General features: G+C 39.8%; 1 protein-coding gene across 3 annotated transcripts; it reads right to left on the reverse strand.

The window, feature by feature from the left end:
• Positions 1-211: 211 nt before the first annotated feature.
• Positions 212-21891, reverse strand: septin6 (septin 6). 3 transcript variants are annotated; one of them, XR_011977938.1, is made up of 11 exons: positions 21843-21891; positions 18584-18698; positions 16058-16253; positions 14546-14732; positions 12096-12257; positions 10860-10956; positions 9224-9392; positions 8888-9020; positions 8550-8740; positions 7546-7601; positions 4348-5335 (listed from the first exon to the last, which is right to left on the reverse strand). XR_011977938.1 is itself a non-coding variant. In XM_072664332.1 (11 exons), the coding sequence occupies exons 1-10, from the start codon at positions 21870-21872 to the stop codon at positions 7267-7269; spliced, it is 1284 nt and encodes a 427-aa protein (XP_072520433.1). In that variant the 5' UTR covers positions 21873-21891; the 3' UTR covers positions 4348-5335; positions 7223-7266. The 3 variants fall into 3 exon arrangements, 2 of the variants coding, with proteins under 2 accessions (XP_072520432.1, XP_072520433.1); XM_072664332.1 differs by lacking the exon at positions 7546-7601 and adding an exon at positions 7223-7270; XM_072664331.1 differs by lacking the exons at positions 4348-5335; positions 7546-7601 and adding an exon at positions 212-2070.
• Between the last annotated feature and the right edge of the window lie 702 nt (positions 21892-22593).

Raw genomic sequence — 22593 nt, forward strand, 5'->3', positions numbered from 1 at the left:
CTACTGTTTTATCTATCCATCACTGGTACTGTAAAGAAATCCAAATCGGTGAGTTTCTCTACAACACAGCATTTTACTCTAATCAACATGGTTTACGTTCTAACTGCGGAAATATGCAGAAAGGTAGAAAAACAGGTAGAATTCCTCTTCAATATCCAAGGTTCAGAAACCCAGTTAAAATGACAATGAATAAAAGCACCATCAAACCAACTGTTTCATTGTAGTTTTATTGAAAATGTACACCAATGAAATCTTACTACAATTAAATATTTCATAACGTTGTGTTATGACAGGGGCTGGGGGAGCAGACAATGAAAGGTAGGTATGGAAGATGCTAGAAAAATGGAGCCTACAGTTTTGATGTCGTACACAGCGCAAACCGTCACGTCCCACCAATATTATCTTCCCTTAAGACACATCTCTACTTCAATACACAAAATAGATCCTTATAAATTATATATATTTATATATATGGATGAATATCTGTATCTGCCATTTGACTCATTTAGAACAAAACCGCCAAACGTTTATCTGTCTTAATGTCACATTTGGCAAAAGTTGTTGAAATTTGTCAAGCAGATAGAACTGCACATGTACCTGGAATAAATACACAAGAGAAAAACAAGCCAATAAAGAATGCATTTTGACACTGAAAAAAAGCGTAGAAATACTTTTGCAAAAAACAAAAGTGGAAGGAAAACATGCAATAGGCAGATCCAGCAATTAGGCAGTAAACGTATGAAGTTCAAACGAAAGGGTGGGTGGGGGGGGCTGAATGTGATCTAGATGGTATGAAGAAGTGCTTCTTAAACCATAGCCTTTAGAGGACACCGTATCAATATCGTTAGGATTCATTAGTCTTGAAATAGGCCAGGCTTAACTTACGGTGCATTACAAAGAACTAAATCTGTTTTAATCATTTTGTTTCAACAAAAAAACCCAAAAAAATAAGATAAATATTGTGTATCTTGTGTATCATTTGACAGCTTGAACCAACAAATGTTTTCTTTGGGTCTTTATATCTCACAGCCAGAGTGTCAACATGTTTAACTTGTACAAAATAGGACCTGCCTTTCCTTAACTCTTTCTTAGCGTCCATGATTGTGAGTTTAAAGATATAGGGTCGGTTTCTCAAACCTAGAATATGCCAAAAACGTAAACTACACTAAGTATTTTTAGTGTTATAGCGCAAACAGCATTGCAATTTAGTCCAAGACTGGCTCAATTCACATCTCAAACACTAATCAGTAGTGTGTAAGAAAACCCTAATCTTTGTTCAAATTACATGATTAAAAAAAGTGAAAATAAGCAAACAAATTCTACAGAAACTCAACCTGTTCCTGCAAACTTTACAGCACAACATATTTGCTCAAAAATATTTAAAAAGAAAAGAAACACACATTACCTTTGTCTTTCCAATACATCAGAGGAGTGTTCCGTGTATAAGGGTTACTTAACTTTTACTTTCACAAATCAATAAAACATGTAATTTGACCAAGAACGCACAAACCTTAGCACACGACTGTATAGCATAGCACAGTTGTTACTTTTTTGTGCTGTGTTTTTGTGAGGACATCCATGTTCAGTCTCAAAAGTCACCATTTCACAAGAGAAATTCAGATGAGTGTTTAGCTGCAAAAGTCTTGGGCCTGAATGTAAGCTAAATATGCAATGCAATATATATATATCAGGTATAAAAACTTATGTTTTCACAACAAATAATGAAAATGTCCTTAGGTCTCTTTCATGCTCGGTTTTGCTCCCAGAACTTTGGTTCTGGTGTCTTTCATAAAATCAGTAAAAAATATTAGTGTGGGACTTGCTTGGCATGCCGTAATTAGGAAAGAGAGTTAATGCTTATTGCGAAAAACGCCATGTGAAGCCCACATAAGGCCCTGTTTGACTGAGCAGACAGCATGGAGGTTTTGAAACGTCAAATTATAATAATTAAAATAAAACAAAAAAAAGGCTGGCAGAGTGAAAGACAGGAAGAGGAAAATAGGTGCTTTAGTTCTTGTGGAAGCTGCGGTCCCCTCTTCAGACAGATGGCCAAGACAGATTTAAAAGAAGCTAGAGAAAGAGAGAAGGGGACACAAACACAGGTTAGAGGAAGTGTCAAGCAGCCAGAGAGAGCAGAAGCTACCAATGGGAGGGCAAGGCTTACACACATTAATCAGAAATTCTCTGCTTACTTTCAACAGCCAAAAAGCATTAGACTTAAATGTGCTCTAATGAATTCGCCATGTTCACAAGCATCAGCTCAAGTGTAGTCACACTTGTTAGGAACTCTGAGCAGCTGGATAACTCGCATGCTTGTGCCATGAACCTGTTAAAGGAGAGTGATGTATCATGGATGACAGTGTGGGCCCTTGGTTACTTTACTAAAATGAAATTTGATTCCAATCTGGCTGATTCAGGTCTGCCTAATTCAAGTCTTTTCAAGTAACTAACCAAACCTTTTCCCCTTATACTGGTACAAGTCGTATAAAATAACTACGGTAACGTTTTTCATCTAAAGACTGCTATTCAGAATGGTCCAAATGCATAAGTTCTCCCTGAAGAGACAAAACATGTTAAGTATATTAGTCACACAGTGTTACAATCAGTATACTCAAATTAAGCACAGCCATAGGCAAGTAACATTTAGTAGCACTCTAAGACTCGTTAGTAGATGACGCTGAATGAACCAAAAGGACGCAGGCCTCTATCAAAACAAGGGAGCTGAATTAGACACCCCCCTCCCACCCTGAGAGCTGGGATCCACACTGTCTCCCCATGGCCTTGGGGCATCGTTTAACCAAAAAAAGTCATGGTCTGGTCCCTCAGCAAAGCTGTGAGGGTGGGGAGGCGAAGGCACTACTCAGTGCAGAGCCAGGGATTACTGCAAAGGAAAGTAAATACACACACAGCAGTGAGCAGGGAGGCCGTGTCAAGCCGCAGCACACCCACCAGAGAAAACAGCTTGGCCCAAATTAAAGAACGACACTTCAGCACTGCTCGCACCCATCATTCCTAAAATGCAAAAGGCCAAAACATACAGACACACCTCCTAAGTGCTATCGATTGATATGAAACACGCTGTGCTGTCCTCAAGAGCCACACACCGATCTCTTTTTAATGGTGCTGTTGTAAAAACATGTTTTTTACGTTTTCTGTTAGTGTTGAGAATGTATCAATTAATCAGTCATTTCAAATAAATGCTATGCCCAAGCCACTGTTTGGGCATATACTGTGTGGATTTCTTCATTATCAGGATAAAACATATGTAGCATACATAGAAAATGTTTGTGCAGCATATTGAAATTATTTTTCACTGAGGTCAATACACTCTGCAATATGTTTAGTTTCCACAAAGCTCTATAAATCAAAGCTGACTACATTTCTCAAAAATACAGTGTAGGATTAGATCAGCTGTTTTACATAAATCAATGAATTAATGAATCAATGAATCACAGCAGTAGTATAAGCATTTTTGGAAAAGGAAACCACCACCAAAGAAGACTTCTCTTCAACAAATTTCAATTAGACTACACCCTTGAAAACCCTTGTTTGAAGGTTTCTTAGTAATGGCAACATTTATATACAGAAGCATGACAACTGTCTAAATGTTTATAGGCCTGGATAATGGTTCCTTTATATGATGCAGAAGTCAATGAACCCTTTTTCAGTACTACATGGGACTCTTTTTGCTACACATTATGTCAGTGGTCATCAATGCACCTACTGGAGAACTAACTTCCTGCAGGCGTTACCTCAAACCCAATTCTAAAGCCTAGTCCCAAATTGCACCCTGCAGTCTTTCTGAAAGTAGACACTTTGGTGACAAAATACGAAGGTCTAAAGGCTAAGAAATCACCAGAAGACCTTGTTAAATGTGTGTGTTTAGGACAGACTCATCGTAAGTTACTTTGCCTATTTGCATCAAGATTATGAACAAATGCATGTTGTCTCTGCCATGCTGGCTGGAGACACCTGTATCTTACTCACCTGTATTTTGGGTAGAAGGCTTCTCCTGACTTATGAAGGAGCATAGAGGTTGCCCATTTGATCAACAAAATGAGGAATAGAACACCCTGCATAGAGTGTATTGTTTGGGACATATTAAGTACTTCAGAGTAATTACATGGATCAGGTGGGGGTCATTAGGGTTAGAGTCTGCTGGAAGGTAGATTTCCAGGTGTGTAGGGTTGGTGACCACTTTCTCAGTCATATAATATACCTTAACATATAAGTAATTCTATAATATAGAAGCATATTTATGAAAGATGCACACACATCGGATGGTGTGACAATGAGGAATTTGCTCTATGATAGTCATACACAATGACTTTGCCCACAGTTTACATATTTGGTGAAAATTGCCCTTTATTTGTTTTAGAAAAAAACTTTGTACACCGACACAAGTGCAATATTGGTCCCTTGGCAATTTTTGCTTAAAAAATGTTTGAAGTACAAAATTTGCTTTTTGTATCAGTTTACCATAAAAGAACTGTGAAAAGAAGCAGAAGAAACTAATAAGGTGCCGACATTGAGTTTTAAAAAGTAGTACAGCAAAAGCTTGCTCTAATATACCTAATACAAGCGTGCTCATGGCATGTATATATATATATATATATATAAAAAAAAAATAATAATAAAAGACATTGAGGTATGGCTGTAGATGACCAAGAAACATTCATATGACATGCATCAGGATAAAATGAAACCAAACACCACATGCCAAACTCAGAACTACTCAGATCCTGGAGGTGCGCATAAGTGTTGTCATTAAGAGACGAACATTCTAGCCTAAGATGAATTTAATCCATAGCCAAGTATGAACTAAGCAAATGTGGAGTGATGCACACCTTCAGTTTTAGTAGTCTGGGGGATGGTCTAACTGGTTGGAATGCTAACAACACTCTAGGAATGCCAAACCATGCCCAGCTGATGCCAGTCTCATTTTAGCCTGCTACGCCTGCTACCACAACAGTAGTTTCACTCAACAATGTTAATAGAATAGACTGGTCATGCAGAACAGAACATCATCGTCGTCGATATCATCACCATCATCATCATCATGAAAGCACAAACAGGTGATTAAAAAGAAAGAGGAACACTGGCTCTTAAAAACAAACACATACAAAAAAACAATGAGGGAGTTATGGTAACAGAATGCATTTAAGTCAAGGATTCCATTCACATTTAAGTCCCTCTTCAGCGTGGTTATGTGTGAGACGTGGGAGGGGAAGGGAAAAAGGGGAGGGGAGCGGAGCGGCATGGCTCAGGAGCACTGAGAGGGAAGAGCTCATTCACAGCTGGCTGGGGAAGGGGCACTTTCTACAGGAATCCTGAACTGAAAACGAGAGAAAAGGAGGATTATTTTATTTCCCCTTTACTGCTCACATTTACACATACAAAAGGAGACTGGTATAGTTAGTTAATGTGTGTGTTAGTTCACATACAGTACTGTGCAAAAGGCTTTGGAGTAAATCGTGTTTAAAGCTATTTGTATGAGTAATTACATTTTATTTACTATAAACAATATTGAGTGCATGGAGTGTTTTATCTTAACAACTTCCTATTGGAGGATTTGCAGTATTTACAGTCACCAGTCTTTCATTAAAGTGAATTAGGTGAGCTGCTGGTGGAAATCCAGACAGTGGCTTGGAAAACAGTGTAGCAACCAAACAGGTCTTCTTCTAACTAACATATCAATAACTTGAAAAGGAGTTTGACTACTCATTACTGCCTGCATGTTTATTTGTATTGTGTTGACGTTGAAAGAGGTTATGGAATAGGTGCATTAGCTTTAAAGGGGTGGACTCTCTGTGAACAAGCTAAAACTAAGATTTAAAACAGGACCATTGTTTACTTTCCACAAACAAACATTAGTGCAATCTGATTTTAATATTGTCTGATCAAGGTCAGCTGAATTCTCTATTAATGCACCTTAAGCACATATGGGATTATTTTTAACTGTCATGTTGCTTAGCTTACTGTTAATTATCTAATAATTAAATAATGTTGGTTTGTAGCAGCATCATTTAGATTTTTATCAGCAATAATAAATATATGTATTTGGCATTGGTGCCTTTTATCACCTTATATAGTTTAGCCATTCTATTAACGGGTCCTTCACATCCCCTTTTGTATGGTAAAATCACTGCAACACAGTTCCTCTCTTACTTACTGCTTTAATTCCACTTCACACAAAGAGGTCAAAAACACAGCAAGCAGACTGTTCGCTGTTTCTCACACTAGTTGATCAGTGTGAATGACACATGTATCCATTATGCAAAAATGGGTGTGTGGCAGGAGTGGAAATCTTGACCTCACAGCCTGACCAACAAAAGCATTATTTTAGGGCCAAGTGCTGAGCCAGTGTGATCCAGCTGCTGGAGGGGAGCAGAGAAAGACTCTTTTGTGTGGAGTCATGGCAGGACAGGGAACGCAGCAACAGAAGACTATTATGGATTTGGAAGGCGGATGGGAAAACTCATCATATAGGGTCAGTAATACACTACAACACAGGCAGTGCTGCCAGGGTAAGTAACTGCACCATCTCTACCACAGTGCTCACTGGTAACTTAAATAATTGAAAGTAAGCAATTTCTCAACTCCCTGAGAAATTTCCGCAGAACCACCAATGCTAACAGGATAATGGAAAACACTTTTGGCAAGTTTGTTTTTGCTAATATCTTGTGGTATCCTGTGTCTGAGGATTTAGTGATAAACAAATGCATGGGCATGAAGGTTTTTGCAGTTGATTTCATTTCCTAGATAGAGGGTATATAATTGTCCTGTTGAAATGAGTAGCACTGCTTACTGAGTCTGGCACAGAACAGAACTAATACGGGGTTGTTTCAGTTTTATTTCATTTATATTTGCTATTTGAAATAAGCTGCTATGTCAAGTATTTCACATATAATGATCGATCAGTTAGCTGGATACCTTATAGTACAAAGGTTAAGGATCAACCAAAATGAATTTCCTAAACTTTTTTTCCTATCAGACTGGCTTGACCTTGGGCTCGAGTTATCTGGCAAAACCTATTATCTGGCTAATCAGTCTTTGTGAAATCACCTCCTGGGAGTACCACAAACCTCTAGGTTTTCAAACATTCGGATTTGGTCTACACAATCACCAATTCACCTAACTACTAATCACGATTGTTCAAAACACATTCCTGATTCCTGACTATTGAACAATTTTATATGTGCCTCAATGTTTAGAGCCTTACCAGCACAAGGTGTCTCATGCAGCATGCAGCAAGCAGATGAGGAGTTAACTGGAAAACAACATGGATTTAACATAAAGAACATGCACAGGCCACACAGAACAAACACCATACATGCCATGTTCTGCTTGGTTACTAAGGAGAACTGTGTGGATGCAGGGAAAGACCCCTGTCCAGCCTTGGACAATGAGTAACGTGAATAACGTGAATATGAAAGGGACTGAAATGTGATGGGCTTCTTGCAAGAACCTGTGAATAGCTTAAGGAGCAAAAAAGCCAGTGATGAAAATGAGAGAAAAGTTAAACAAACAAAAAAAAAAATAAACCTTCTCAGTGCAAGTGTCTTCCTTCTGTATCATGGTCTGGTGAGGAGGCCAATCAGCTTGAATACACAACCATGAGTGATTACCAACAAAACACGAACAGTGGTCATTTCTACACCAGCCTTAATCTAGACTGCACCTTATTTTGTAGTTCATTCTCTTTAGGGCAAGGGAATAATATATACAAAGGAAGCCAATCAGTGTCAGTGCAGTAAGATATATTAATGAAATATTTATAATACATACATATATATATATATATATATATAATATAAGTTATAATTTGAGCTTTACCGTACATGGTCCTACAAACAATTCTAATACAATCATCAAAGTACAGTGAAGGCTAAAATATGATTAAACATCCTTTACACCCCCACCAGTACATTACCATAACTGTAAGCTCTTTAGTGAACTAGTCTAAAAACGAACCTGAGAAACACAGAACAAACTCTACACTGTAATTACTTGTAATTCATAACTCCTCACTGGTCATTAGTAAGAAAATTAGTTTGTAGGCCAGTGGTATCTATTAAAATTGTCATGTGAATCTGACAGTTTAGATTTGTTATGGATAAACAATAATATATTTTTCACTAGAAAGAAGTGAGCTTTTGGTATTATTTGCAAAGTCAAAAGAGTATTCACTTCCTTGTAACATTTATTTAGGCTGATTACTGCATCATCAAATGGAATTAAAGCTCCAAAATCTAAACATGTTTAAAAAAAGCTGTATGATCTTTATGACTTACAATTTAAGAAGTGTTCTTTGTGGCTCTAAAACAGAGCCACCATATATACACTGGAAAAAACGTCTTGCATCTTTGGTGATGGTGACACACTCCATTTCCCCCAAACATAAATAACCACATTACAGACAATAGGTAGTTCAATACGCATGTATTTCCTCTGGCCCATGGGGTATTCTGTTGTTCCGAGATCAAGGAGTAGCCGTTTGCTGAGTGAGGAGAGTTAGGGGCAAAGAGAGGATAGAGGTCGATACTTACTTTTTCCTTTCTTTGTCCCTCTTGAGTGTGGTGGAGCCCCCTGCTTGCTGGGCCTGGGACTGCAGTAGTTCAGCTGCTGTCTTCTTCTGCTTGAAGATGTTCAGTTCATCATCAAGAGCCTTCTTCTTGTCCTCCAGCTTCTTTTTCTCATCCTGGTGAAGCTTCTTCAGGCGGTCAAACTTTTCATGTAGCTGTGTATGAAGAGCACAGGGTATATAAACCCATCAAGCAGCCTGACTTTTTAATCTGGTGCTGGAAACTAAGGTATTAGAAAACCTATACGTTGGATGGCTTTACTGTAGTAACATGCTGAAAGAGAACCTTACAAACACACTAACCTCCTTCTCTGCCTCCTTCAGCTCAGCTTCCTTCTCCTTCACTCTTTGGACAAACATCTGCCTCATCTCCTCTTCCTTCTTCTGCAGCTCACCCATGAACTCGTTCCTCTTGGCCTCATACGTCTCCTGCAGACTGAAGCCCATAAGGAAAGGAATGGAGTGAATGCATGTATGGAAAATAAAAGAAATAAAAAATGAACTTACTGATATCTGCATTTAAAACAATCAACATGTAGCTGAGGCAATTCTGATGAAGTCCTATCACAAAGGCAGTGATACAAACTGCTAGATCCTCCTGATAGTAATACTATAAAAATTGACAGATCCTTTATTCACCTGAAAGGTTTGCTGTCAGGGTCTGTGTCTTTAAACCCCATCTCCTCCAGTTTGCAGCGCCGGTAGAGCTCATAGTGGCGTGTGTGGGTTTGCTCCCTAAGATCCTCCATGTTAACCCGGATCAGCATCTCCCTCAGCTTCACAAAATCACAGTGGTTCTCGTTCTCCACTGAAACAGAGTGCCACATTCACAAATCATGGACATTCACTTGATGAAGATAATTATGTTAAGCTAAACAAAAATAGAAATTTCCCATTGGACAAAACAGACATCATTTACTAAGCTTCCTTTTTTACTTAAAGTATCCCAACTAAATGTTTTGTCCAGCAGATGGTGCTCTGCAAAAGCTTTGATAAAGAGGCCATTTTCTGCTATGCGATAGGGGCTTTCTGGCTTACAAATGGGCCAAAATGATGCTTAGCGTTTCTAAAGTAACAGTTATTTTCAGGAGATAACAGAGAATCTGCTTTTTGTTTTAGCACTTTCCCCTAACAACAGATAACACTTCACATTCAGACTGAGCCTGGCTCTTCATGACATTAAGATAACATAACGCTCATTCTCTGTATATCTGCTGCATCCAGAAACTCATGGTAAAAGAAAGCCTTTCTCCTGTATATCCATCCCGCAACAACTGAGACAACACATCAACAAATCAACGTTAATAATATACATCTAGATAATTGATTATTGTCTTCAGAATTATTGTGACAATAAATAATTGTGATTCAAGTTGAAAGAATTACCTGATTAACTAATCTGAATAGTAAGATTATTAGCATGTAATTACCAAATGGGCTTTTGATAATTACTGACAGTGATACTACTGACAAAGATATTCTGCACAGATGGAGAAAGACAGAAATAGAATGACAATTTACGTAAGTTTGGCACTTGAAATGATTGTAATATTCACTATAAATTTTTGATATTTTTCCCTATCAAATATTTTAGATTATTAGAATTAGCTTCAATACTCTAATTTGGTGTTCCTATGTATGCACCCACAGAAGCTTCAAAAATTGTGCCTTGTGCAGCAGACGTCAAATGAAAAACATTCACCCCAATGTAACTGCATTTTCTTTGCTAGGTCAACCCCAGCGCTAACTATATTAGGCACTTGCCCATGTGTGCTGCCCCGTGGCCTTATGTACGCAGGCAAGCAGCTCAGAGAGAGAGAGAGAGAGGGAGGGACAGAGACAGAGAGGACAGAGAGAGAGAGGGAGGGAGGGAGAGAGAGAGGATGACACAATGTCAGCAATAGCCTGGGGACACCACTATGCCATTCTAGCTCCATGTGGATTGCCCTGCTACAGTCGTCACCCGTGCAGTCACCCCACCCTTCATTCAAGTTCCATGTGGTTTGAGCTGCTACACTCGTCACCCATGCAACCACCCCACCCCTCCATCAATACATGCTAACAGTTTCCCAACTGTAACTGAACCACGAATCAAGTCAGAAGTGCTACTCTTGTGATGGATCTCTGACTTTTCTTTTTCTCCATAGGAAGGTGTTATGCCCAGTGTGTCAGGAAGTGAGGAAGAGGATGGGGCTGGATGTCCTGAACTAGGACCCATGTTTCTGTAGAACAATCTCAGCCTCGTTTCCTCTAAAAGGATCTGACCCACACTTACCCTGAACAGTTCCCCAAGGGTACTGCCGCGCTTTCACCATCTTGTTCCCAATCTTGACTTCCTCAGTGCTTCCCACCACTGCAAACGGCAAATGACCCTGCAGAGCACCCAAATGACATGCAAATCAGAGCACATCCTGCCATCTAAATTTTGCCACACAATAATACATAATCTATATATACAGCATTCGCCCAAGATCGTACAGCACTGTCTGACAGAGAAACATTTAAAATCAGGATATAAACATGAATAATGCTTAATGAATTTGAAGAGACAACATGCATCACCCTCAGATAGTGAAACAAATACTTTTGTCGGGGGACTGCACTGCACTCTCACTGCTACTTAAAGACAATGTTAGAATGAACACTGAGCTGGAGGACAGGAGGAGCAACCCATAATGCAGACATAATGCAGACACCTCATTGTGACAATAATTACTTTCAGGAAGCCCCTCTAGAGCAACAAAGAGAAAGATATGAGGTCCCATTCCAGTTGGCAGAAGCACTGATGACAGCCTAAACAGCTTTAACCACACTGATGGTATACCAGTGGTACCAGGCTGGGAGGAACAGTTAACATACCTTCTCTGTGAGAGACTCTCGCTCTGGGTTTGTGACCCTGTGTGAGGATTAGTGCAGTAAGACTTCACTGGCCCCACTGGCAACCAGACTATATTCGGTATCCACATTTGTTTACTGTGTCTTACAGTGTGTGTGTGTGTGTGTGAGTGCACGTGTGTGTCTTTCCCACACTTCCTGCAGTGAGCATGCACTCATTATGCATTCCTCTCCTTCTGTGCTGCCATTTCCTGACAGCAAGCAAAGCGTAGAGCGCTGGACACCAGATGGGTTATTTCCAGCTTTAACTACTTATTACTGTCACATAAAGAACAAACTATAAAACTGAGCACAGAAGCAATAAATGCAGACGTGGGATCTGAGGTTATAATTCGGATTCAAAGAGAAGGAGAACACATTTAGCTGTGATTATGTAACTGCATCTAATATTAGTCACAGTTTATATTACACATGCATATCAATTATAAATCAGTGAGTACAAATGTGTCTGTTGCAATTTCTCTGCATGAGAGGTAAGATCAGTTCCACCGATTAAACACCTGGAATAAGCTGGTCAAAATGTGTAACGTAATGACAATGTAATGACCTTCCTGCCACAATGAAAAGATGAAGGTGAAACAAAGATAAAGGCTGAGGAAGATCATGACCAACTTACATTCATGGTGGAGTTGATCTCTGCCACAGTCTCATCATCAGTGGGGAACTGGTAGATCTGGACTCCATTGCTCACCAGCTCACTGGTGATCTTAATCTTGAACTTGGCGAGTTCACTTTTTGAGATGGCATCGGACTTTGCTATGATTGGGATGATATTCACCTGCAGATGAAGGAAGACACATGTGTGGACACATCCATCAGAGAAAGCTTACTTAGCTTACTACACTTCAAAATGTTATACTGTGCCTCTGGATCCTTGTCAAGCCGGTCTCAGACCATACCAGTTGCTGTGTTCTGCCCACAGCAACATGAAGACATAAATCTCATAAAATGCAAAATATGTTGGCAAAGCACTGACGAACGGAAGTGCCTAGATGACGACCTGTGAAGAGTTTGCAATGTAGTAGGTGTTTAGAATAGGGGTGAAGGAAATAGGATGGGCCCTATATGTAACCTCAAGTATTCTGTGCATGTTTTTTTTCCATCTTTTCCTGTAGAACTATTTCTAGGCATTTTTTTTTACTTTTCAGTGATGTTTAGTGGAAGTGCTAATACCTTAACGCTTAAAAAAACGTAGAAATGCCTAAAATAAGGTCAACTTAAATACAATTATATAACACAATCAAAAGCATAAATAGAAAATATTCAGACAAGATTTAAGATGATTTTATAAAAGCCAAGATTTCATTAGAAGTATTTTGGATTTTTACCACAAATTCACAAATTCTAACAAATGCCCCATCTGACACCTCACCCTCACGCGCCCACATCAGCTATGCTGTAAACATCTTAAGACATTCAGAGACCAGCTGGCCAAACAGGGATAATCAAGCCTAGAAATTATTTATATGCTCTACGCTTTCATACAAATAACTCAACAGTTCATTGCACACTGTAATTCAAATGTTGGTGAATGATGTTTGTGCTGTTTCCAGAAGACTTACAATTTGTTCTTTAGCTATATTAGTGCATGTACGTAAGGTGTAACAGAACAGAATGCAACACATAGCAGATTGCACACAGATAGTAGGAGGAGATTATATCCAGTGCACAACGAACAGCGCAAAAAGAAGAGTGCTCTGTTAAGGGTTAATCGAATGTTCAGCCTGCAGTCATTGCTCACACACTGCAAGCTCCAATCCCACACAAAGCCTTCTACCCACACTGCTCACTGGTGCTACTCCAGCAACCTGGACCCTACTACAGAATCCTCGCTTCTGCCACTAAAATAACACACATTCTGAGCATATAACACACATGAGCAGTAGTGTGTGCACACAAGTATCCCTGTATGTCCTGCTAATACTGTTAGATGAGCCTGGCAGTAAGCACAACTGCTACTGTACCATAATAAAAAGCTACAAGCTGTACATCTACATTATTCTTAACACCCTAACACCCTAATTACATGCTTGTGTTAATCAGTTCACAGTATGCCTGTGTACAAAGTAATTTTGCTAATGACTTCCTGGGTCAACTTCCTTGTAGACCCAGCTTCTATGCAGAATTTGATCAGGAAATGCAAGCTGTTCAAACAAATGGTCAGGTTTACAAATGCACCACTACATAGAAGCATCAGCTACAGTCACATCAGTTAATTCTGTCAGGAAAGGTCCTTTGAGAGTCCTCCCTTTCGTGTGTCCAGAGAGCACAACACGGACACTCCCACATTCCATAGTGACAACTGTATGGTACATAATAGCGAATAGAGGGTATGCATGTGACATCACAGGTGGTGGGAGTCAATGCGGCCACACAAAAAGCATTAGCGGTCAGTGTAAATGCTGCTAGGACACGAAAACGAGAAAGAGCTGTAATTGACTGTATAAACAGATTCAGCAAGAATTCTGAGAATCCTCAAAAATCCAAGCACTAACAAACATGCAGGAACTGACTGCTTGGTGATGTCACTGACAAAAAAAAAACGTGGCAAACTTGTCCTGGATGAACCAGTCTACTCAATATGCCTGACCACTCCTAAGACCATTCACTGACTGTGCTCTCAGGCTCCCACATTCTCTAAACGGGTGTGATTTGACCCTCAGTTAGCAGGACGTTCTTGGCTAAACATCGATGTCCATTGATTCTTTAGTAATTTGAATAGATTGCTGTCGAGTCCAACTGCCTTTAACTTGATTTTCCTTTGTAAAAGCAGCCACGTTGCACAAACTGGTGAATATTTCGACACTCAGTCCAACTAAAGTGAGCTTGTTTCAGTAGGAGTGTGACGTCAGTGCATCCCCACACCGGATGGAACACAAACAATCCCCTGATCTCTATCCCAAATCTCAATCAGGAACATGCAACTAATCTTCTTGTAATCTTGACAAGATTGACGCTGTTAATAAAACAAGGTGACGCATCACCAATCATTAGAAAAGAACTGATCACCATAAGCACAAAACAAGCCAACAGCAAACCTCAAACAGATGAAAGTCATGCACCAACCTTGCTGTCCAGTTTCTTCATGGTCACCAGGTCCAGGGACTTTAGGGAGTGTCCAGTGGGGGCGATGAAGTACAGGCAGGTATGGATACGCGTGTCATGATAGCTGTGGAGGGTGCGTTTGATTTTGAGCTCTTCCTGAAGGTAGGCCTCAAACTGAGTGTCAATGAACTCCACGATAGGTTTGTAACTGCAATCAAAACAAATTTAAAGTAATGACATTCAGAAGCAGACAAATGAATGTGAATGGGATGAATATGTGGCCTGGATGTCCAAACAAACCCAACTGCAAAACAAACCTACTTGAATAGAACCACTTCTAAAGAACCTGTCTGCCCTGAATGACCCAGTCTCTACTGATCTAATTATACATGGTTCTCACTACTGGCTAGGGATAACAAGGGTACACCTGTTCTCACCATTACCTTCTTCATCCTTTAGCTCTAAAATAAAATAAAATTGCATAGACCAAATGGGTGAGGCATTAACTGTGATCTATGAAGATCCCAACTGCATACCTTCAGGTGTTATGATATCATCCTTTCTCTGATGTTGCTTGAGAACTGTACACTTAGGTGTCACATGACATTGAGGGAGAAAACCCAAGACAATGCAAGCTTTCCTTTATGTGAGTCTTACCTTACTGAAAATCACCAAGCAATGTTTTTTCCCCACAGATACAAAGTATAAAATATACTGTATAGCAATGGTAGTCTTTTGGGGTCGTACCAAACTTTAACAGGAGTTACAGATGTACCCTCAAATGCATTGCATCAAATGCATACAGAGGACATTTACTCTAAAACCATAAAACTTAATTTTAAGTTCAATTTATTCAAATAGGTTTTGTTGTTTTATGTCCCAGAAAAAGGGCATAATTCATTATGCCAGGCATGGGCTAGAGGGGAATAGGAGGGGCAATGAGCTGAGGGGCAGTGGAGCAGTGGAACTGGAATGGTGGTGTTGCCAATAGAATAGGACTCTGTGGAGCAGATAAACATGGCTAGAGGGCTATAAAGCTCTCCAACATTGAGCTGTGGAGCAATGGAACCGTGTTCACTGGAACGGTTCTGATGTGGGGAGTTGGGGATGAGGTGGGGGGGAGGGAGTGATCATCCAAAATCCTGACCTCACTAACACGCTTGTCGCTAAATACAATCAAATCCTCACACCAATGCTCCAAAATCTAGTAGAAAGTCTTTCCTGGACAGCAGAGACTGTTGCTCCAACAGACACAAGATAAAATGCTTAATACCCTTGACTTTGGAAGAAACAATGAATAAGCAGTCACAAAACGTTTGTCCATATAGTGTATGTCAATTAGTTCAACTGTATGTGAGCTGTAATCATTTAATAATGTTTACATATCACTTCAAACTCCTTTACTTCAAAAAACATAAGAAAAAGTGCGTTCTGTAAGTGGCCTAGATAATAAGAAGAACAGTCACATATTCTCACTTCCTCACACTGATTCAAAGCAATCCTGGAGACTGAACTAACTAAGCCAGCTCTCACCTGTCCTCTTTGTTGATCTGATCTCCAAAGCCAACTGTGTTGACAATGGTAAGCTTGAGGCGCACGTTGCTCTCCTGCAGCTCATACGTGTTGGACTTGAGCTGCACTCCGGGCTGGTTGTGCTGCGTCGGATCACCCTCAAACTTGGTGTTGAACAGAGTGTCCATAAGAGTGGACTTCCCCAACCCCGTCTCTCCTAATACACCAAAATTAAAACACACATTAAATAGGTGACCTCTTTACCATTTTTTTTTGTGTGTTTTTTTTCTGAATCTTTAGTAAATATAATAATACATCACTGCTTCCCCATTAAGTTCTAGAGGGTGGTACTAAACACACATTCATCAAATACAGCATTATTGCTGCACAATTCTTTACTGCGGTACTGATATAATTTCTTAGTATCTTCATGCTTTGTTTTCTTTCAACTAATATTAATCATTCAGTTTATCATTATGCCTCACATGCTAAAACATATCAAGCATGAACCAATCCATACAGTCGACACCTTTTCTGTCAGCCTACAGCTTTAAATCCTGGTGTCCTGACAACCATGAGAGCAGTGAAAAGGCTCACCGTGCTATGCCACCAGAATGTTAATTATATAGATGGCTCTCATTGGCCACTTCTTCATATATTTAGCTTGCAGTGCACCTTCCCACAGGCCCGCCAGCTGCCTCGGCAAGAAAGACAAGCCTTTTCTACTCAGAATAAAATAGGAAGTTCCCATTCAAATCTCCAACTGCTGCCTAAAACTGTGACTTTGTGCTGCTGCTGTTGTGATGTGATTAAAATGCAAGCTGAAAGCTCAACGTCCACACTAAATTGGTATCACCAGGACCATGGCAACTCATGCCTGACTCATTGGTCAACATATCCATACTGACAAACCCACAGAGCAGATGCTGAGCAATTACAGAATGCCATGTCTTTACTCTTGTCCTAATAATCGGAGTATGATGTAGCGTTTGTGTTCAGTATAAGGTTTGCAGGATTTCCTAATAACTCTAGGTCAGTTTCAAGAGCTGGCTGTGGTCTTATTCGTAGAAAGATTTGGCAAGGTGGGATACTGCTATTGGCTGAACCCCCAAAACTGAACAAAGAGCCCCTCTAAACATCATAGGAGATCAACATCTACTTACAAATTCCAAAATTAGGAGAAACATTACAGCCCTAATAACACCACAGGGTCTCAGATTAAATTTCTGCTGGGTTGTCTTGTGGTCCTGGCACCCTTCCATTGGAATGACAGCCTTCCATTCAAATGACTTTTTACTGTCAGCCTGCCCTGTCTGCTGTACACGTTTCAATGGACTCTGCTTATTATTTCACTTTAATAATAACTTAAGACCAGAGGTTGGTTTGCTTCTTGTGATTTCATTGTTGGAAGAAAATAGCACATTTTTGTGGCTGAACATAGGGAGACGACACTTCCTGTCTTAAGAAGAAGGAAAACATCTGCCACCAGATAGCCTCGGCAAAAGGACAAAACCACTCTGAAAACCCTTCAAACAAAACAAACATTACAGACATCGGGCTGCCCAATTCTGCCTGTTCATAAACACTGAGGTCGCACACTTTAGCAAAATCCATCAACATGATCTAATAAATATACAATAGTATGCAAAACACTTAGGCTGCTGTTATACAACCAAAGGTCTTTTCTATTCGAGGAGCTGTATGATGTTAATTCTGAACCATAATACTGATGGGGCAACTTTCAACTGCACTCAAATAAACATCCTCGAATAACAACACTTTTTCAATACACAAATGAAGACATCATCTTATAATTAAGCATCTACCCGTCGAATAGCTGGAGTCCACTGACTCCGGTCAGATGACCACATAATGACTACAAAAACAACCTGTGGGAAGCTTTCATGGCAGAGCAGCAAAAGGCCAGCTGTGGCTATTTTTCTCTATAAGCTCATGAATGGCAAGACTTAAAGACATTTAAAGAAGTTTTGAGAAGCCCACCCTTAGTCCTGCCACTATTAATGTGAAGCAATGAAGACTAACCAATTTTGCACGCTTGATATAAGAAGGTTAGCTCAAAGTTCCAAATCACTCAAAGTTCTTTCTATTTTCAGCACCAGTGACATGGAATCTCACGCTTATCCTCTGCCCCACATATCAAAACACATACAGTTCTATAACCATACCTCTGGAAAGTAGACTGTATGTAATTTCAGATCAGACTCCAAGACACTGAATTTATGTACTATGCTTACCATGTATCCCCCATAAGCAAAAATAAGACACTATTTAGAAGCTGCCAGTACACGGTCAGTATCTACTGGAACAAAAAACAAACTCCAAAAAGCAGAAATAACAAATTTTTTAACCAGAGGCCTAAACAAACCCACAACATGAAAAACAGAAAGTGGTCCTGACCAGCCAACCCATATACAGAAAATAGGTCAAAGGAGAGGATCAGTGTGCATTCACAGAGAATGGCTGAAGTGAACAGTTACAGAATTTTGCTCCAGGGGGTGAAGGGGAGCACCCACATGACACACTCACCAACGCAGAGGATGTTGAAGCAGAAGCCATGGTTAACAGACTTGTTGACCAGCTGGTCCGGCATGCTGTCGAAGCCAACATGGCCGGAGAGTGGGACAGCTCGTGCACCCTCCCCCTAAAAACAAATGACCATAACAATAGTTATTTAAGAAAAAGATGCATAATCATGTAATTTAAGTGTTTTTGTCTGCCTTAGTGATACTCAGGAGTACAAATGTATAAGCAATAGAGATTTTTTTTTTGTTAATACTGCAGTTTGGCAAATAATTACATTTTCTTATTTGAAGGGAACTCAAATAAGGTACTGGTAACTGGTAAGAATATCATTATCAATATGATAAGAACGTCCAATACAATTAGAATATGTTGAATAAACCAAGGTTTTTTGTATACGATTTGGCAAAGTTCTCTACTATTTGCTAAAGCTAAATATCTAACTCAACTGAAATATATCATTCAGTCTTTCCAGTTTTACTTAGAGAGTAACGTCACCCAACAGAACACCATCGAGTGTTGCTGGCTGTGTCTGAAAACTGTCTGAATTTAGACAGTGCTCTGAGGCAGGAAGAAACCCAGTGACTACACGTACATATATTTTACTTAGAATCATTTGGTATTATCTGAGAAGTCACACTTGGTATCAGTATAAAAGTTCTTGTATTGTGACAACCCTAATAAGCAATCAAATTAACATACTGGGTCATGTCCTACTTAAAGTGCTGGAAAAAAGACAAAATCTAGCCCCAGCCGACAAGGCTAAAAGACTGTATGTCGGCATTTGTAAAACATCTCATAGGCACACATCATCTAATCCTAATCTAAATGTGGTCCTTCAATAAGACATTTGACTTTTTTTTTTGTGTTATGGTATATATATATATATGGCCTCCTGAAGTTCAGCGGTTATAAAAAAGCTGAGAGACGTGCAGATCAGGTAGTGAATCGTACACTTCCTCTTTCCTGTCTGAACGCAACCGTTTAAAACCACATTTTACAGATGACACACAGTCGACTGCAATGCGCAGTGCGAGTTAACGCTACCACTACACTAACAATGCTGACGCCTGTGCAAAATCAAAGTGAACAGACGAAACATGGAACTGCAGATGGGAGAAACTGGCTCTATTCTAGTTTAGGTTTGCTCATGGTCATGCTGTATTCCAGCACTTTCTGTCACAGTTCCGGCAGACCTGCCACCTGGCCAGTTCAAACCCAGACAGGAAACACTAAAACTGCCTGCTGTTTGACAAGAGCGTGGCAGTGAATATAAGATCCATATAACAGCCAGAGATAACATGCCCGTCATATCCAATGTGTTAAGATGTTACGGCACTGCTGGAGGTGCTTCCCCACATCAGATCAAACCCCTAGCAAAACATCCATGTTGTTATGGATGTGTCGCTTCATTAGAAACGCTATAATGACATTCACATGCTCAGAAAAGCTCACTTTTCACTTACATTCAAGCAAAAGCAAGTTTAGAAGCCAGATAAGCTGTTTGGTTCTTTTTAATTGTCCTTAAATATCTGAAAAGGTCTTTTTCCAAAGCTATACAAGTCAATACCTTATATCTACAGCTCAATCTAGAGGTGGTCAATTTGATCATATTTTATTGTACTGTGACAAATTTTCTTTTGGTGTTACACAATATGCATTTCCTAGCCTATCGAGGATATGGTCAGTGCCTAAAGAACACTGACCAACTGTATGTTTTACTGCAAACAGTGTTCTTAGTCTGGTTACTGGATGCAGTGCAGCAGTACTAAATACGGGAGTGTTTGGGTGGTAGTTTTTAAAAATCCATCACTACATGCATTGTGTTTGTGGTCACGTCTATCGTAATGAATATCGTCTACCATGAAAATGTCTTCCTTCCTTGAAAATGTATCCAGATACAATATTTCTACTATATTGTCCAGCCCTAGTTCACACTCTAAAACCACTTAAAGATCGACCCTTGCATAAAGAATATAAAGAATCAGTCCCAGTCAGTCCCTTCCGTTCACATTCAGGCCAAAATAAAGTGTAAGAAAAGTTTTCACTCTGAAACTGGCTTAAAACAATAGAACTTTACGATGTTTTCTCATTTAGACGTGTATTTAATCTCACTAAGAGGACTAGTTCACTATTTAGCTAATCAATCTGTGCTCTATGTAGTAGTATGTGTAAGATCACTGGCCAAAAATGCTGTTTAATTGAATGAAAGTCCACTAAAGCAGCAGATTAGTGCAGGCATCTGGTTATTGAGCAATAGTTAACAGTAAGATGCTAGAACTGGCTTCAGGCTGATGATAAACAAGAGGAACAAAACATGTTATTGACAGAAGCAACACTTCGCCATCTGCTCCACATGTGCAACACTTGAATGGAGATCAATGGAAAAGTCTATGTTGCTCATTAATGATAATGCTCTATATTCTCCATTTATGAAAAGCGTGGTTTTAGGAAGCGCTCTTTGCCACAGCCCAGTGTGCCACTGACGGAATCCATACATCCAGAGTGCGCTGAGAGAGCAACACCTTCCACTGCTGTGCATTCCTGTATTAAACGGTCCTCTAGTGTCCAGTAGAGATTTCATCTGAAATATTACACGGCAAAGATCTTTATATTTCTCAATATTTCTAGCTATATTTTTCAATATTTCACTCTTCACGCCAAATGCTTCGTAGCAGACAACGCCCATGGAGCTAGGGGGACACAGGATGGTCAAACAATAAAATAACGGTGCCAGGCGAGAACGACATGGGTGTTTCTTCCTTTACATGTCGGTGAAGCACTCCCTTAAAGAACACATGTTCCAGACACAAGCACAGGATGTGAGAGTCTCCGTATTTTAACCACCGATAAATAGGCCATAAATGGGGCTAGCGAATGCAACCGTTACATTAGTCACTCCGAGCTCCTGGACATCCAAATAAATAGGCGACGGAGACATTAACGTGAGAGCGCGACAGTCCAGCCTAAAATGTAAAACTGTAGGACTCCAAAATATGAAACGAGTTGTATTTTTACTGTATGTAGCTAATCCCAGTCGAGGCGGTTTCCGTTATTCGGGTAGATGCAATAGCAGTGTGTGTCTGTGCCGCGCTGCAGCCTGTATGCTATTCAACGGGCATGAATGAAAATTTTTAAAAGCTCACTCGTTACCGCGGAAAGGCCACAGTGCCGCAACACACATACAAAGCTCACATTCATCGTGTTCATACGCGTTTACTACACGTTTCTGCAGTAATAGGTAGATTACTCTACGCTCACTCACCGCCTGTCTTGCTATCTCAGTGGCCGCCATGGTTCGCCTCTCTGGCTGAAGAACCTCAAAGAGGAAACGGCAGAGCTCACACAGCAGAAAGGAGGCGGCAAGAACATGTCCACACGGGGGGGGGAGTGAGGACCAACACACTGAATATTTACTCCTACATTTTAAATTCTCTGAAAAGCAGAGGGGGTTTAGTATCTGAAACTGTACCAGTATAACGGTTAAATAAATCCAGGAGAAACACCTAATCTCGACGGAAATACTCGACACCATGGGCTACGGACCCCCCCTTCTTTGTTAAAATGGACCATTCTCTGTTTAAAAAAAGACGTAAATGAACGCTTAGAGGTAGAGAACTGTTTAAAGGATAAATTAGCAGGTAAACAGCATAGGATAATTAGATTTTCTGGAAATAAACGAGTCATTTGTTAAACGATTGGCGCATTAAAAACAATATCATTTGAGATTAGATTGTGTTAGATTGAGTTTCTGAATTATTTGCACGTTTTTGTTCCTCACTGTCTGAGTGATAGTATGTGGGTGCCAGTGTGGTTTGGTGTAGGTCCCTGCTGTGTTGGGGGAATTACAAAACCCATACTACAACAACAACAACAACAACAACAATAATAATAATAATAATAATAATAATAATAATAATAATAACGACAACTTATTTTGCGTTATAAAAACGGGTTTTAATTAGCAATCCTATGTGGAATGCACTTCACAGCACTTCACAAAAATACAGGGAGAC

This window comes from Salminus brasiliensis, chromosome 19 (assembly GCF_030463535.1).
Source record: "Salminus brasiliensis chromosome 19, fSalBra1.hap2, whole genome shotgun sequence".
Classification (NCBI taxonomy): Eukaryota; Metazoa; Chordata; class Actinopteri; order Characiformes; family Bryconidae; genus Salminus; species Salminus brasiliensis.

What these genes read in the sequence shown, in the direction of transcription:
- septin6 (XM_072664331.1), bottom strand. Translation starts at nt 21,872, where the DNA reads ATGGCGGCCACTGAGATAGCAAGACAGGCG. An exon ending in TGAAGAAACTGGACAGCAAG is followed by an intron (nt 12,258 to 14,545) that starts GTTGGTGCATGA and finishes CTTCATCTGCAG; the next exon opens with GTGAATATCATCCCAATCAT. An exon ending in AGATCAACTCCACCATGAAT is followed by an intron (nt 10,957 to 12,095) that starts GTAAGTTGGTCA and finishes GGTGCTCTGCAG; the next exon opens with GGTCATTTGCCGTTTGCAGT.